General features: G+C 36.1%; 2 protein-coding genes across 2 annotated transcripts; both read right to left on the bottom strand.

The window, feature by feature from the left end:
- LOC140170752 (neuropeptides capa receptor-like) lies at positions 1-1,092 on the bottom strand. The gene has a single exon (XM_072193981.1). The coding sequence runs from the start codon at positions 1,090-1,092 to the stop codon at positions 1-3; it is 1,092 nt and encodes a 363-aa protein (XP_072050082.1).
- Positions 1,093-17,378: 16,286 nt separating this feature from the next.
- LOC140170753 (thyrotropin-releasing hormone receptor-like) lies at positions 17,379-18,530 on the bottom strand. Its single transcript, XM_072193982.1, has one exon. The coding sequence runs from the start codon at positions 18,528-18,530 to the stop codon at positions 17,379-17,381; it is 1,152 nt and encodes a 383-aa protein (XP_072050083.1).
- Positions 18,531-19,201: the final 671 nt, after the last annotated feature.

Consider the following 19,201-nt stretch of genomic DNA (forward strand, 5'->3'; position numbering starts at 1 on the left):
CTATGATCTAGATATCATAATATTTTCATTCCCATTTCGCGAAGAAGATCTCTTCTTTCTTTTATCAACACGCCTAAAAGCTTCTACAAATGCTCTCCTGTATCGTTGGTTGCTTACGCTATACACGAGTGGATTTACTGCCGAATTTAACAGCCACATAACGCGACTAAACCAAAGGATTGTCGTCGCTGTTTTAGATTCAAACATTCTCTCACCAACCAACCAATACTTGAAATCATCGATATTGTATATTTCATTTGGGCCCCGACATATGAAGAAAATTATTCCATTCAAAATTAACATTCTTCCAATTTGATTTCTGGTGCGAAGTATTGTCGTTTGCTTTTCAGAGCTGGTTTCCCCAGTGAGACCGGTCCTTGTACTAAGCGCGTAAATAATTCTGCCGTACATATATGAAGACAAGATCACTGCAAGAACAAACTGTACAAAGTCAATTGCAGCAAGAGTTGGCCAACACCATGAACAATTTGTGACTGCCTTGCAGACAACGAATTTTGCCGCTATATTTTGAAATGTGGTGCTGTTAGACCAATCTATGCATATCGTTTCAGTTTCATAAAAATGGAGACACACAGAAGCCGAAACCAATGAAATCAACCATGCACTTATTGTCATTCGTACAGTCCAGGTTCTGCCTTTGAGCATTCGATGCGTTATCGGGTGACATATTGCCAGATATCTTTCAAATGTGACGAGTGTTATTAAATACACAGATGCAAAATAACATAGGTATGTGATAAGCCAGACTAAAGCACAACCGAAGTGAAACGACGAAAAAGCAAATTCAATTGGAGTGTTGAAATAACTCCACATGAACCTTATTGTAGTTATAATTAGCAACGTTATATCGCTAACAGCAAGATTCGATAGGTAGAAGTTGGTAACAGTCCGCATTTCTGGCACGCGATATACAACAAATAAAAGTGCAGCATTTCCGAGAATGCCCAATCCTGCCACAATGGGTATGATTACAAGGATGAAGATCTTCTTATAGATAGTGTAAAAGTACGGAACAGCTTCTTCTTCTGAAAGCAATATGTCGCAATCATCATCTGAATGAGTAGAATTCATTTTCTCGAGTGAACCCTTTAGATTAAGCACTTGTACGCACTATAACACCATATTAAAATATGCCGACTGTTGCAAATTATACTTACTATTCGATAATTGAATTAATGTACAGCAAGTGGAAAGTGTGCATCAATTTTTAGAATCCAGTGGGGTAAAATCAAGGCAAACCAACTTTGCCTAAATTTTGTTAAGTATTGTATGCAGGTATAACCAAACTTGAACAGAAATGTCCGCAATCAAGCAACAATAATATGAATGCACGCAAAATCTTGATTTAACAGAGCTTAATATTAACATTCTCTCTCTTTCTATACCACTCTCAATCTGGTTTTTTCTATCTCTCGTTCATTATTCAAATTAAATTTATTATTTATTTTTGTGTTCATCCGTCTGCCTTGTTTTCATTCTCTTGGCGTAAATGTGTTTCTATAGTATTTTTGAGCATACCTGTATTTAATGCATACCACTCTCAATCCTTTTTTTCTATCTCTCGTTCATTATTCAAATTATATTTATTATTTATTTTTGTGTTCATCCGTCTGCCTTGTTCTCATTCTCTTGACGTAAATGTGTTTCTATAGTATTTTTGAGCATACGTGTATGTAATGCATCTGGTTGTTTAACCTTTTGGTGATTAGCGGTTCTATAACTTACATCAAACACTAACCTCATACGCCTGACTATGCTACATCACACCACCTCCGAATTAAACGCACACGCCATACAAGGAATTGCATCACAAAATGCGATATTATCGTCTGAGACTAAGTGTTGATATTATTGAGGAATCATAATTGCTGGTTTATTTAGCAACTCATTTGTTTCCGAATTTCATGAAACATACCAATGCATCACATGCATGCAGCACACCGACCTATATGGTTCACTTTAAATTGTCATGGAATATGTTATTGTCAACTACTCGATTCTAACATATCTCTGGATCGAAGAAGGCCTCTCCCGTCCCTGGTCCTCTTAAAGTATGTGACCAAAAATACATCAGTTAGACGAGACTTACTGTAGCAAAATGTCCCAAACAAATAATATTTAGATTAGATTTCAAGTGGTTTTAATGTTGTATTTTGTAAAGACAGACAGTCCGAGATAATCAAGATTATTATTAATTGCCATTTTGATACAACATTTTATGTATTTGAAAAGATTGTAAAAGCTACACATTTTGTCAGTTGGTAATCATCATGACAAAATATCTACTAAAACACGGGGACGGGAAACTTTCAAATCAATCCAGCTCTACATAAGGCCGCTAAACGCAAATTTAAAAAAAAAAGAGTAATTACATATTGTTACGAGTCGTTGATTTAAAGTCCAAAAACACGTTAACAATAATCTGAATCTTTAACGAAAAGTAAAATATGATTGAAAGTGATCTGATACATTAATATAAATACGTGCACTTCATAATCAATCAAATACATGGATTAGGAATGTTACTTTCAGGCAGTCTTCGTCTTGATGATTACAAAGTTCTGTTGCACTCATTGACTGATGTATATCCTGATTCACTTACCCTGCGAGGATCACTGACCAGCGAAGTTCACTGAAGACGTATAATTATATCCTTTGCGAATAAAATCCTCGCACAGATGATACTTTCCAAATTTAATGCAGCATTCACCAACCACTCACAAGAACTTTATTTATTTAATGTCACAAATTTTATGCTCTTGAACCCTTTTTTAATAAAGCTGCATTTTTATTGTTTACGTTGAAAATAACTAACATATTATGAGCCAAAGTATGCTTACTCGGGATCGTATGATTTTCGGCTTGGATTAAGTTTAGATTATCCTTGGTGCCAGTTTTGTAACAAATTTGCTTTTCGTCTCTTTGGTTCATGCAACACATAGATTCCAATCAGGTATTGCTACAGCTCTGGTAGATCTAATCATGTACATATGTTATTTTACATCTGTATTTTGATAGCACTCGTCAGCTAGAAAGATATCTGGCATCTGTTACCCGTTGACGCAGCGAATACCCAAAGGCAGAACCTGGACTGTACGAATGACAATAAGCGCTTGGTTGATTTCGGTATTTACGGGTCTCATTATTCATGAAACCGATACGATGTGCATAGATTGGTGCACCAACACAGCACATAACATGGTGGCAAAATTTATCACCTGCAAACTAAACACAAATTGATCGTGGTGTTGGTGAACCCTTACTGCAAATGACTTTGCACATTTTGCTCATTTTAGTGTAATTTTCTTTATACATGTACGGTAGAATATTTTACTTAGTACAAGGGCGTTGTTAACAGCAGGCTGAAAAGTATGAACTGCATAAAAGTCCATGAAATAACATAAAAGAAAAAGAAAGAATAGAAAGAAAGAAAGAAGGAAAGAAAGAATAAAGCATGTTTTGTCATGCAAGATCCCCAAAGTCCCCCCAAAAAAAAAAAACAGAACGCGATTAGTGGCACACATTTGAAAAAGACCATGGTACGTGTTTTTGAACGGGTGTTGACATACTTAGGCTAAATTTAGAATCGATATTAAAGGTTTGTTTTTCGATGAATCGCAATGATATTTTTATTGTTTACGTCAGTCAGTCATTACACTATAATTTTTACCCGAAAACGTCTTTGCTTTCTTTCAATATCTTTTTTATTATGATAAAGTGAATACTCTCGGTCCTCTACTCTGTACACAAAAACATTATGTATTCACAAAGCACTTTTAATACATAAGTAGTGATCTCCCAAGAGGTCCAGATCAAATGGTATAAATTATTACAAATTCAAAACTACAAACAAAATGAACATAATACAACAATGAAATAGTCAATAGTGCAATTTACCTAGCAGAGAATTAGATTTCAAATTTCAACGGGCAAAAAAATCCCCAATATAACAAAGACGCTTTTGCATCATGTGCTGATATTCAAAATTCAGATGTCTCGTGGACAAACATTAAAACTGGACGTTGCTGTAAAATGTATCATAAAAACAGAACGGAAAATGCTAATTACTTTATCTTTTTCACATAAAGTCTCTGATGAATATATCAGTTACATAACGTTTAAAAACCTTAAAAGTTCAATCTGGTTCTAAAAACAAGATAGATTCTTTGCCCTACAACCCTTTTTTTACTCACCCTGTAGAAATACATGCAATAAAGTAATAATAAATAAATAAATCGTATGCTCTTCAATCCTCGCGAAACCTTGTTTGAAAAATGCATTAAGATTCTCGCTCTTCATCCATCTCATATTTATTATTTATTCAATAAGGGTCATTTTATTTACTCTGATGGCGACACTTTAAGGGCTAACTAATGAGCAGGGTTAAAGTACATGCGTTTTCCCCAAATTTGATATTTTTGGTGATATTTCAAGAAAGCGACATACCTACGCTACCATTAGATTCGGCGATAATTATATATTTTGTGACTGCATTTGGGCGTTTCAATGCGTTTTAAGCTTAAGCTTAAAATGTAATTAACGCTGATGTCTGGACATGCTCCTTTTAGAATTTATATCTGATAGTCAAACAACAAAATGCAGATTGGATCTGCATAAATGTCGTATTCCTCTCGGCTGGTCTTTTATTAGTGAGTGAAACAATATCAAATTTTACATCTGAATACAGGGTACGTGGCTACGTGTGAAAAAGGTGTAGTCTTCTGTGTCGCAACAAAATCTCAAAAAGGTCCATACTGCAGTTACTGTCCGTTTTCCTATACACAATACACAGTGCTCTTACCATTGACGCGTAACCTCTACAAATAGCGTATGTTAGAAGTATGGGTATTTGCCTAGTTAACGTCGCTGTGTGAAAAATAACCGGCCAATATTAAAAGTACTCTTCTAAAATTCTAGAAAATATAGTTTTGTAACATGTCCTAAATTTTTAGCTAATTTAGATGTTTGGAAATATTCGTACTTTGGTGTTTTAGTGTATGTTATAGGTAATACAGGGTTCAAAAGAAATAACTCCCCCCTTAAAATTACGAAACATTTCTTTGCATAACTTGACATACATTTTATTGATTTGAAAAATTAAAAAACCTGGGAATAGAATAATCGTTTTGCTACCCTCCCACTCTTCTTCTTTTTTTAAAATCATTTTTGTTGGTCAAAACTTATCACATTTTCCAAAAATGATGCTTTCAGAAAAAGTTGCACTTTTCAACATCCTATACATGTAATGTACAAAAACGTTCTCGATATCAACGTGATCAATATTTTGATTGATTTGAATTGACATGACATGAATTTTGACATGAATCGCGTTTTCAGTCGGTGTTTCAAAAAGTGTAAAATCACTATAGGAGTAGAAATAAGGTTTGTAGTGTCATGCTTATTTCTTTCATTGGCTGGAAGAGATGAAAAAATTACTTGCAAAATGGTGGACGGAAACAGTTGCAAAGATCTATAGCATGGCTCTCTTGAATAAAGGCGTACATGTTAAAGAACACATAGCCAACAGAGATTGGAAGTCAGCATCCAGCCAATTAACTGCATGCAGCCAATCTCGTGTGGCCACATCATGAGTGTTACACCTTTATCCAAGAAAGCCACCATTTTCAATCAAAATGTAAGATGCTTCAACCGACCCAATACAGGTAAATTTTTACCCTTTATGTCAAATGTATGCGTGGAGAGCTCATTTCTCCTTCCTAGTGATTTTATCATTTTGAAACTGATTAAAAACTTCAAAGAAAATCTCATTTTACGTCAAAATTAAGTTCAACAAATCTGTGTTTTGCACTGAATGATTGTTGCATGGGTGCCTGAAGGATCAGAGACAGAAAGGTGAATGAAAAAACCAAGAATTAAATCAACCTCATCATTAATATAGAGAATTATGGTAAAGTGCAAAATGACTCAATATTAAGGATATACAGGGGTCTAAAATTAAAGTGTTCAAATATCACCTCAAAGAATATAAAGTTATTTGTCTATGCCCAGGATCACAAATATATATTTTATTTCTCAACACCACTTATGGTTCAGAAGTTACATGCCGCAACAGGCCAGAGGTCAATTTCTAGTTTGTATAAGGGTCAAAAATTAAAAGATTTTCATTGTATTAAATTGTTAGTTATTCTTATAAGTAAAAAATGAAACTTTAGGAATCCGTGTATTTTTATAACGCATATCCCTATTACTTTCGATGTCTCTCTATAATGTTTCAGCTATTGATTTTGTAATTGATTCATGTGTAGGAATATATTGATAAATCCACCGTGTGGTTTGCGAGACCTTTTCAAGGAAAAAGCTGAGAAATGTTGTTTTTATAAGTTCAAATGTAACTTTAGGAATCCATGCTTTTTACCATAAGATCACTTTTTCTTCATTATGTCTCCATGTAATGTTGCAGCTATTTATGTTACACACACTCAGTGTGATTTACAAAACATTTTCAAGCATATAGAGATGACGCATCTTTGAAAGACCTTTTCAAGACATATAGATGAACACATTGTGTATTAAACAGTAAGGGACTGTGCAATAATCACGAGCCCGTGGGTTGGTAAAATTTTCAAATGCCTCGCCAAAAGTTGCAAGTATCCGCCGCACAAGGATTACACGCAACACAAATGATGCAATAAGGAGCAGGGCTGAAACCTGTATTCGCCAAGGAGGCATCCAGGTTGAGGACAGAGCAAAACAGTAAACTCACTTCAGAAGACCAAAGGCAAACCGAACAGCACTTGTCAAGACTACCTTTTATCCCAAAAGAAAAATGACTTGTTGTAAATAAAAAGAAAGCAAGAAACAACAAAGTAAGAAAGTAAGAAACATAATAAGACAATAAAATAACCAAGAAGAAATAAGTAATTACTTCCAGAATAATTGGAAGCAGAATTTAATTCTGCACATTTTGACACCTCATTTACAGCAATTGACTAAATAATTGACGTCACAGCGTACATTTAAATCAATGTAACCCAAGATTTGAAAGTTGCAGTAGATTGTATTGATTTTGTATTCAGTATAAAGGAAGGAAATCTGAGTAATGATATCTGTGTGTTTTTGTTTTGTATGTATTAAAGAGCAACTTTCAAATCTGGACCTCACTACATTAAATTGAACGGTGTTTTATTGTTTTCTGGAATATCGTATCAAATGAGGTGTCAAAATCATCATCATCAGTCGGCTGCGGAGCAGGCGACTACAATCCTTCTCCAACTATTGCGAGCTTGGACAAGAGAACCAATTTTGTTTGGCTGCAGCATCCCTTCCGCATCTCCAAGGAGGTGCTGGACATACTGCAAGTACAGTGTACGCGGCCGTCCTGGTTTCCTCTTCACATGTGGTGGAATAATTTTACAGGCTCGTCTTTAAGAAGCAGTATATGGCCGAGAAATTTGAGCTGATGAATCTTGACTCTCTCTGGCAATCAGTGGGGTGGTGTTGGTCAGATTGTAGATGGCTTCATTTGGAATCCACTCCACACGCTTGAGGTTTAACATGACCCTGTATTGATCTTGTTTTCCATGCCCTTGGTGAATAAGTGATTACCCATGACTCGCACCCGTACAGAAAGACATGTTATACAAGTTGTCTCAAAACAGATACCAAAATGCGCAGAAATAAATGCTGCTTCCAACGTATTTTTCAGATTTATAATACCTTTTGAATAATGGCCATTATTTATGGGGGGTAGTTACTTTTTTTTTTTAGATGTTTACATAGATACAATGCGAATTATTGACGTTAAATGACATTTGGTTTTCTACCTGTTTCTCTCACTATCACTATCGATTTATATTTTAATCAGATGTCCTCATGGTAACGGCAGTATGGGAGACATTTATATTAAAAACTAAGACATTAAGTATCATAATGACTTATAGAAAGTGAGAGTAAAATCTAATACCTTAAGTGTCTTACCTGCTCGTATCTTTGCTTAATGATATAATGCATCAATTCTCTTGACTTGGAGATCAATCCATTAAAACAAGGTGTTATTAGATTTATGCAAGAGTACTCATGTTAGCCATAATTATCCCTTGGGAATTCTAAGGTTGAGGTTTTAGGGCTTAGAGTTAGAGTTTAGGATCAGGGTTATGGTTTAGGGTTAGGTTTATTGTTAGAGTAAGGATTAGTATTAAGTATTATATTCGTGATGCTTAAACGCAGGTAAGACCAAAACACCATTACTTTTTTTTTGACTGGCAACACCTACTGGTGTAAGGTGTCCTTATGGACACTCTCTCACATTTTCCTGCCAAATGATGGAATTACATATTTCTCACAATTTTGGTGATGACTGATGGATTTTGCTTACCACATGGATCATTTTGATACATTTTGTTGAATGTTCGTCACCCAAAACCCACATTTTGAAAGGATTTTGTTGGATATTTTCATCAACATTAATTAGCTAGTACTATAGTGCTATACTATATGTGCAGATCAGATGGATCAAATAACCAAGGTCAGTTACAGCTAAATCCTGTGTTGATCAATATTTTCACTCTTTTGATCAATTGACCAAATCTCACCATGACTGTTATCAATCAACCTTACCCATCCAAGTGGGTAAAGCTGTTCTGTGTATGGACTATTATATTATATACCAGCATCTATGTATGGAAACTAAATCACCACTCCAGGTCAGTCACCGTTCTGCCTGATGAACTTATTAGTGGGCCTACATATAGGCCTACCCGCCATTGCATGAATGCCCTGATTACCGATACCATACCAACTCATCGATACTTCTCACCCTATGGCCGTTTCACTAAATGCCGTTACTCGTACTATGCAAACTCAATGTCTACGTTTCAAGTTCTACTCATTAGTGGCGACATCGAATTAAATCCCGGGCCCTCGAATCAACAAGGGGGACCCAGATGCGCCAATTGCAGTAGACCAATCCGACATGACCATCGTAGATCTTTATGTTCTACTTACCTCGAGCCTCTACATCTTAAGTGTTCTTCTCTTCCTAACTCTGTTCTAAAACTAAAGGATCATCCAGTACCGAAGAGTATATGTTCACGGTGTGCTACTCAACTCCTACCTTTTGCGGATGCTTCATTTTTGACAGGAAGTTCTGAAAACTCTACCATGGACTCCTCCTCTGAAGCAAACTCTTACTTTGACTGTAGTGTTAATTATAATGATCTATCCATGCTCCTGCTCAATGCAGGCAGCATTGGCAACAAATTGGATGAGCTTGTCAATTTAGTTTATAGTTTCAATATTAGACCTGCCATTATTGACATATCAGAAACCTGGTTATCGTCCAACATAAACGACTCAGAATTCTCCATAAATGTTCAATACACTGTTTTCCGTTGCGATCGCCAAACAAGAGGCGGTGGTGTATGCTTACTAATTATGAACTCTCTTAAACCTCGCTTATGTAATGAACTCTTATCTAAGAACTGTGAAGTGGTTTGGGCTGAATGCAATCTGCATAAATGCAACCTTAAGATCTGTTGTTATTACCGTCCTCCCTATCGCAGCAGTAACACTCTTCCTGATTTAAGTCATAGCATTGCGCTTGCTTCGCGCTCAAATTCCCCCGATTCTAAACTTCTGGTCATCGGTGACTTTAATGTTAATCTCCTCAATCAAGGCCACTACCTTTTTGGGTGGGTGCGGCGTGCCGCACCCACCCTGTATTCTCTGACTATTGACCTACTTTTTCACATGCCGCAGTGTTGAGAAAATATTCGTGCCGGTTATATCCCAAACACCCACAGAGGTGATAGTTTACGGCGAGTTTTGTAATTATTACTTGATTTTGATATGTAAGTAATACGATAAAGTCGTCATAGGCAGTAATGTGTTTGTATTAAAAGAAATAACAAAAATAATTATTTAAGTAATAGAAATACTATTTGGAAATTGCAGCAAGATTTGCAGATGTTTTTATTTGAACAGTACCAGTTCACCAGTTTTGCTAGTTTTCCTAATCTTTGGGCTAAATTAATAGCATCGTGAAGGTCATATATATCATTTTATACTGCACACAGCTTGTATGTGCATTGTTTTCAGTGTGTACATAGGTTATTTACTTTCAAATCTGGTGACAAATAGTGCTTGGTGATGCTTGTATAAGGTATTATAGACAAATTATTAGAATGCATGTGCACCAGTAGAAATGGCCCAGGTTGAATAAAATAAATAAACATATGAATGAATATTTTATTCCCTGGATTATTTTTGTTGGGACAAAATAATGATTTAGTTTGACGCTTTGAAATACAGTTATGTTAATCATAACAAAGTTACAAAGTTAAAAAATAATATCGAAATATTGTAAAATCAAACATTTCCCCTCATAAGTTGCAATACAACATATTGAGGAAATTGATATGACAGATTTTTAAACTTTGATATGGAAAGATACCCCAGCCCTGTTGTCTCACCAGAGAAGATGAGCAGATGTCTTTCTATCTGATGATAAAAAAAACACCTCTAGGTATGATTACGAAAATGTTTTAAATAACTATTATCTACAAAAGTTTTATAACCATGTTTTATTTAAAATGTTAACATAAAACGTCTTGTGTTATGATGTGAAGGGTTAATATAAAAACAGGGAAAATCTGTTCCAACTGACCAGCAGAGAACATTGGATAAGCCATAGATCAGATTAAAATCAGGGAAAATATAACACAACCTCCAATGGGGGAATAACAAACGTAGGCCTATAAACGTATAAAGTTAAAAACTCTTTTAACTTTGCTTATACGTTTTGTGTTATTCCCCTATTGGAAATCGATGTTGTGTCATATTTTCCCTGTTTTTAATTGTGAACTTGCCTTACTCATTCTTTCATTTCTCTTGACAATTTTTCATTTGCCCACCCTATTCCTTTTAAAGGAATTTTTATTGATGATTTGTCAGATTTTTCTGCCAACCACAATCTTCATCAATTTGTCTCGCAGCCCACTTTTCATAGCCCAGGTATTTACCCGTCCCTCATTGACCACATTTATAGTAATGACCCTGGTTTAATCACTGGAGTTGCTAACCTCTCTCCAATCGGTGCCTGTCACCATTCGGTTATCTATTGTGGTCTTAACATCCGGCCAAACAAACCTAAGACTGTTTCTCGCACCATCTTGCAATACAGCAAGGCCGATTGGGTTGATGCAAACAGGCAACTCAGTGATTATCAACCTCAAGACGGTAATGACATCAACTATGCTTGGGATCATTTTCATACATTTTATATGGATGTTATGAACCAATGTATCCCTCTCAAACTCTTCAAGTGTAAGGCAGAAGATCCTCCCTGGCTCAATGAAGAGTTACGTAAAGGATTCAGAAAAAGTATAGTTTGACCTATCTCTGATGTACTTTTTTTGAGTTATAACGGAAAAAGTCAAATGTCAAAATTTGTACTCTAGTACAGGGGGGGCAAAATGAAAGATGATCTGATTTTGATAAGAAAAAGTGGTCTCATATTTTTCCGCTTGCAAAAGCATTTAATAAATACAATCGTTTGCCATATCTCAGGTATAACTTATGTTGCGCAAAATTGATCAATTCAGTATCGATTTTGCACCCAATCAAGCGATGAAAGTCAAAATATTCGCATTTCACTACAAAATCAATTGCTCCGCGTGCAATTGTTTCAAGAATGTTGGGATTATGTACCTTTAGCCCTGGGCGCCACAACCCCTAGCTACGCCACTGCCCGGGTCTAATATATTCTCGGGTGGGGACGCCAATTTTGTTTCTTGCCCCGGGCGCTACCACAGCATGAGCAAGATATGGAAGGCCAACATTCCTAGAAATCTAAACATTGAGCTTTTCACCACCAAAGTTAAATCAGTCCTGGAGAAATCTGGACAATTAGTTTAGCAAGGCACTTGATGGTTGCTACACAAGACTACTGAGAAAGGAGTTAAGGGGCTGTACTGCAAGCTCACCCAATTTCCGAAAGACTGAAGACAAAAAGGCTGAGATTCGCTGGACACTGCGCCAGAAATGAAACAGAGGCAGCTTCCAGAGTTCTGCTATGGCAGCCTACAGATGGTAAAAGATCAATAAAGTGGACAGCCACGAAAGGACTACATAAAGCAACTAAACGAGGATACTGGGATAGAGAGACAACCCATATCAAAAAATTAGACCTTTGCGGATAACTTCCCAATAGTCACCGGGTACACACCGATAAATTTCACATGCAAATTAGATAGATAGCGGGTGACTACCGGACAAATATTTGGGAAACCATAATCAATTAAATTACTGACCATAAGCTAATGTGTTAATTAACTGATATATGCTGTATATAGGCTGTGTCTGTGATGTGATCACAATTAGGTACTGTAATACATGTATTATGGTGATATCATATTAATTTGGTTGTACACCTTTAAAGGTGTGAACCAAATCAGAAGAACATTTTTGTACAATAACTACAATTACATTGTACACTTTTAAGTTTCTTATAGCAAGATAGCACTAGCTCAACTGCCATGACTGCAGAGTTGTATTTCTCAAAAAAATACAATTCATATAATAAACTAAATTGCCTAATACATTTATGCGTACTCGTGAATTTGTATTTCTGCATTCCCCAAAAGGTCAACAGGAAGTCTTAAATAAAATTATCTAGTAAGATAAAAGTACAGATATGGCCTGAAAAACAACAATGGATTCACAGAACATAACAATGCATAGACTACTGTACAATAAAGCCGTGGACTATTTTAATTTTGTATGATTGTATCATATTGATTGAATTAATCCCGATATTGAATTAGTGTCAACATACTTATTTAATCTCCATTATTATAATCTGCAAATTCAATTTTCTATTGCTCTAGCATGCACTAAAGGTGTGTGACTGGATCAACAATGTTGTGCATCCCCAGTTTTCCTCATCAAAACCGATTAAGTCCAGGTACATCGCAGAATTTAATTGTATATTTTTTTCACCCCAATACACTGCTTAGCACGTGCAGATATAGGTAATATCAGAAGAAAGCTCATGTTTTTTACATTACACCCAGTAAAATGTAACCCCTGAAACTTGCTTCGTTTAGATGGTGCGAACAAAGACGTCGTAAAAAGTAATAACAACCAACTAAATTTTGTATTATATGGGCGGTTTTAATACATACACGTGTTTGTGTCTCAAATCAGAATATGAAAACAGTTGCCCACCAACATTTAAACCGACTATAAATGATTTTAGTATTTTGGGAAAAGGGAAGAATCTTTATCAACATCTAGAGGATAATCTGAAAAAAACCAATTATTATAACTCCTGATGCCAATGCCAGTCATAATTGTTCACCCGAAACCTTAACAGATAAAGAAATCCTCAAACCGGCATTGAGTATTCCGCGACGTTTCCCTACTTTTATTTTCCCCGATCGGATGGTCCCCCGGTTTTCGCACGCAACTTCAACCAACATCTTCATGCCATGATGTTATATATGAAAGTTTTTGATGCAGGTTAAAGTTGATTTTGTATTTGCTACCTGTGACCTATTTTTGTCGCCCATAGTTTTAAGTCGTATTCAGACTTGTTTCGTTAGAAAGAAGTGACTTTTATTAATATATATAATACTTAGGAGTTGCTTTATAAAGTATGTGGGGCTAGAGGTTGTAACATGCCTAGAAAGTATAAAACAATAAAGCTGATTATGCATATCCATTGTTTTCCTCAATGTCGCCAGCCAAGGTGCGTTCCGTATAATGTGTCCCTGTTCGCTATACATGCGCGCATTATAATGGATTATAGGTACTTTTCATTAGCTGGTATCATGCCCTAATTATAAATTATAAAAAATCACAACGCAGGTTATTAAATTTTTCCAACAGGTCTTTGAGACTATGTCGCCAAAATTGTTCACAGATACGTTACCATATTTCTAATGGATAGCAATCTGTCAAAATAACTAGCTATATGAATGTTCTCATATGTGATGGATCAAGCAGGCTCCATAGTCATATTATATATGCGGTACATAACACAATGGTTTCAAAGTAAAAAAAATCAGGTCTATTAATGGCAAAAAATCCTGACGTTACGTTCATGGCGTCACAGATACGTTACCTAAATTCTACTCCCCTCGGAAAAAACGCTGTGATAAATGAAGCCAAATACCATATCAGACTTTAGTACATTGGGTGATGACTGCTCAAGTATGAGTATTAAGTCGGTAAGTTTTTACACTTGTACGATTAAGACAAAAGTGTGAAAGGGCTTCACAGATACGTTACCACTGATACGTTACCACCAATGCGTAATATTGCTCAAAAATAAAGTATTGTTGAAAAATCACCCATGCATTGTTTTGTGCTCTGAAACTAATGAAGTTTACGATTCTGAATGATTTTCATGAATTCTTCGTGGTTGGAATTTTGCAATTACCAAGCTCAAACTTGAACGCTTTATCGGAGAATGAGCCATCAAGTCCTCTGTTTTTCTTTACCAACACACACAAAAGCTTCAGCAAATGCTCTCCTGTATCGTTCGTTGCTTACGTTATACAAGAGCGGATTTACTGCCGAATTTAACAGCCACATAACGCGACTACACCAAAGGATTAACGTCTTCGTTTTAGCTTCAAACATTCTCTCACCAACCAACCAATACTTGAAATAATCAAGATTGCGTACTGCATTTGGCGCCATACATATGAAGAAAACCGTGCCATTCAAAATCAACATTCTTCCAATTTGATTTCTGGCGCGAAGCATTGCCGTCGTTTGCTGTTCAGAGCCGCATTCTCCAGTGAGACCGGTCCTTGTACTAAGGGCGTAAATAATTCTACCGTACATGTATGAAGACATGATCACTGCGAGATTAAACTGTGCAAAGTCAATTGCAAAAAGAGTTGGCCAACACCACGAGCAACTTGTGTCAAACTTGCAGACAATGAATTTTGCCGCCATATTCTTAAAGGTGGTGTTGTTAGACCAATCCATGCATATCGTTTCTGTTTCATGAACATGAAAACTCACGCAAGCCGAAACCAATGAAATCAACCATGCACTTATTGTCATTCGTACAGTCCAGGTACTGCCTTTGAGCATTCGATGCGCTAATGGATGACAAATAGCCAAATATCTTTCAAAGGTGACGAGTGTTATTAAAAACACGGATGTGAAATAACAAAGGTACGTGATAAGCCAGACTAGAGCACAACCGGCACCAGAGTGAAACGACGATAAAGCAAAATCAATCGGAGTATTGAAATAAGTCCACATAAACCTTATTATAGTTATAATTAGCAATGTTGCATCGCTAACAGCAAGATTACATAGGTAGAAGTTGGTAACAGTCCGCATTTCTTGCACGCGATATACAACAAATAATAGCGCAGCACTTCCGAGAATCCCCGATCCTGCCACAATAGGTACGACAACTAAGATGAAGATCTTCTTATATATGGTGTAAAAATACGGAACAGCTTCTTCTTCTGAAAGCACTAAGTCGCAATCATCATATAAATGAGTAGAATTCATTTTCTCGAATGTACTCTTTTAATATAGTACTTATAAGCATTATACAACCATATCAAATTTGCAATTTGTACTTGCAATGCGATATTTGAATTAATGTAGAGCAAGTAGTGACCGATTATGTATTAATTAGAGCGGTTCTGAGCTTGCGCAGTTTTAGGCTTACGTGGTATGTGGGTAAGGTTGTTTGGGTGATGGGATGGTAGTACGGTGAATATGGCACGACAGAGTGGAAAAAACCTCAACAACAAAAAACCGTTGAGAAAAAAACGCATTGCGAAAGAAAAAACTCCATCGAGAAAAAGAAAAAAAAAACACTCACTGAGAAAAAAACTCCTCCACCAAGAAATAAGAAAGAACAAAATTCCACCGAGTTGAGACAAGTTTGGCCTCCTTCGTAGTTTGTATATGGAAGGAGTGACTAAAGACTGTGACCAAGACCAAGGCATTGATCAAGGTTTATTGATGATGATTATTATTATTATCCGCGGTTGTAAAATATGTCATTGTCTCATAGAGGGGTGGTAATTACTTCTTGTGGTGTGTTTATTTTATAAGATTGCAAATGCTATAAATTGGTCAGTCTCTATAAGGACACTAACTTTTTCACTTTAGTTTGAGGGAACAAAATATTCGCAATTGTTATGAAAATTTGGCATTGCATTTGTACTCAGTCCAGATTGAATCCTAAATCGCACAACACTTTCAACGAGAAATTCATGTAATGTTAACATAATATGCTCTTGCTGAGGCTGACGTTTTAAATCTGTATTATTTCTTAATATAAAAAAAAATAAAAAATATGAGCCAAATATGCATACTTGGGTGCATGTAACTTTCGGCTTGGATTCAATTTAGATGATCCCTGGTGCCATTTTTGGTGACGAATTTGCTTTCCGTCTCTTTGGTTCATGCACACATCAAGTAGAGAAAAGCAATCAGATGACATGGTCAATAGCACCCGCCGTTATGATTTTAAGTGTCATGGACTATATGACTCATGACTTTTCGGTTATACCACCTGCTCTATCACACCACTCTATTAACCATTGAAAAAAAACAATCCATTAAAATACAAGTCGCTTTACACTCGTCGTTAAATTATTTTTGTTCTGCTTTATTGTTTACATCGGTGTTTTTCTACACAATTTTATTATTGAGTGTCAACGATCAACAGGTGCCGATTAATCTTTTTTATTATATTGATATATCTAAAACAACAAGCACTTATCAATCGCCATTTTAAATAGAACAGATTTGGGCAATGATAAATGAATTATTTAATACACTGCTATACAGTGTGCATTTGGGTGCTATACAAAAATTTACTGATAGTGTGCAATCAAGCTGTACCAAATTCATTTAAACACGTCGGTTTCCAATTATGACTTCTATATGCTAGTACAAGATTATATTAATCATATTTGTTTCATAATGTGACAAATAGTCACAAAACCATCAACTTTGCTCATTTCAAGTGGATCACAATCTTGTATTTGGAAGAGGCGCACATTTCAAGACTCAAAATTTGATGGGTACCAAATTGTTTTAATCTAGTCTGCACTTCTTATCATGTATTATTTATACGTTTGCTAAGATTCCAAAATATTCTTTAGAATTATTCATCAGGACACTAATTCTAAGGGCCTATTCAAATTAATGTTCAAACGTAGTGTAATGTAGTTTCCTCTAACACTACTAGACAATACAAAACCACACAGCACTTTTCGAGATTAAAGAGACAGAATTTATGTTCAATCAGTCTTTGTGAGGACGATATATTTTCAGAATGATACTATAATACATCCACAATTGATATGAAACCGATGAGCTAATAGCTTCATCGACAACTTCATGCCATATTACATATTTATGGTTTTGTTGAAGGTTGATGTTGATTCTGTATTCGCAACCTGTGATGCAGACTTCATAGCATTGCCACTTCCATCAGTGGAATAAGAACTCCGTTTGCATTTACCAACACATCCAAATGCTTCAGCAAATGCTCTTCTGTATCGCTCGTTACTTACGTTATACAAGAGCGGATTTACTGCCGAATTCAAGAGCATTGCAACGCGACCCAACCAGAGGATAAACTTCTTCGTTTCTGCTGAATATATTCTCTCACCAACCAACCAATTCTTGAAGTGATCGATATTGACTAATTCAAATGGCGCCAGACATACAAAGAAAACAATGCCATTCAAAATCAGCATTCTGGTAATTTGATTTCTGGCGCGAAGCATTGCTGCAGTCTGCTTTTCTGAGCCACGTTCACTCGTGAGTCCAGACCTTGTACTAAGCTCGTATATAATTCTGCCGTACATATATGACGACAAGATCACAGCGAGTACAAACTGTGCAAAGTCAATTGCAGCAAGCGCTTGCCAACACCATGAACAATTTGTGTCCGCTTTGCAAACGCTGAAACTTGTCGCCCCATTTTGAATTGTGGAGTTGTTAGACCAATCTATGCATATCGTTTCAGTTTCGTGAATATCAAGACTCACACATGCCGAAACCAATGACATCAACCAAATGCCAAGTGTCATTTTTACAGTCCAGGATCTGCCTTTGAGCATTCGATGCGATAGCGGATGGCATATAGCCAGATATCTTTCAAAGGTGACGAGTGTTATTAAAAACACAGATGTAAAATAACAAAGGTAGGTGATAAGCCCAACTAAAGCACAACCGATACCAGAATGAAACGCCGATGGCGCAAAATCAATTGGGGTTGTGAAGTAAGCCCACATATACTTAACTCCGCCAACTACTAGTAAAATTGCATCGCTAACAGCAAGGTTGGATAGATAAAAATTGGTAACAGTCCGCATTTCTTGCACACGATATACAACAAATAATAGCGCAGCATTCCCTAGAATGCCCAATCCTGACACAATTGGCACAATGATTAAGATAAAGATCTTCTTATAGATAGTATAAAGGTAGAGCGTAGCTTCTTTTTCTGATAGCAAGAAGTCACAAACATCGTTTGAAAGACTAGAATTCATTGTCTCCGGTTTTGCTTTTTGTAACTGTGAGCATGAAGTCTAAGCGGGATTGTGATCGGCTACAACATATGACAATCACTAGACATAGCTGTTTATTTACAGTTAAGGATGTAAATTACCAATATTAGAATTTATATACGAGGCAATCGGTTGTTGTATAATAGTCCAAACCAATATCAATTTAGGTGTTGTTCAGCCAGACGCGCAATAAAAACAACTGTCTTCCGACGGTTGGAATGAAAATGTTTTATAAAGCAGTATGGTTTCTGATTGGCAATTTAAAACGTGTTACATACCACAAATCAATATTAGATAAAGACGTTATTTGGTGTCTTGATATACCCAAAGTGCCCATTTCAGTGTATCGCAATAAAGTATCAGTGTTGAGTTAATGACCAATCAACAAACACCCCTTTGCATCGCGTACAACCATCGCTACTTCAATAGATGGCGTATATTGAAGGAAAGAAATCAATACTATTGCTGGCATCAATGTAATAAGTGTTGCCTTAGCATTAGATATACAAAGAAGCGACTTGATCTCAGTGCATTATCACTTAAGTCAACTAACTATTAGCTGTGAGAAGTTTGATAGTAATCCTTGACATTGCCGAATAAAATAAATCAATACTGATATTTATATTATCTTATGTACGAGGCTATTCAAATGA

This window comes from Amphiura filiformis, chromosome 15 (assembly GCF_039555335.1).
Source record: "Amphiura filiformis chromosome 15, Afil_fr2py, whole genome shotgun sequence".
Classification (NCBI taxonomy): domain Eukaryota; kingdom Metazoa; phylum Echinodermata; class Ophiuroidea; order Amphilepidida; family Amphiuridae; genus Amphiura; species Amphiura filiformis.

What these genes read in the sequence shown, in the direction of transcription:
- LOC140170752 (XM_072193981.1), bottom strand. Translation starts at nt 1,092, where the DNA reads ATGAATTCTACTCATTCAGATGATGATTGCGACATATTGCTTTCAGAA.
- LOC140170753 (XM_072193982.1), bottom strand. Translation starts at nt 18,530, where the DNA reads ATGAATTCTAGTCTTTCAAACGATGTTTGTGACTTCTTGCTATCAGAA.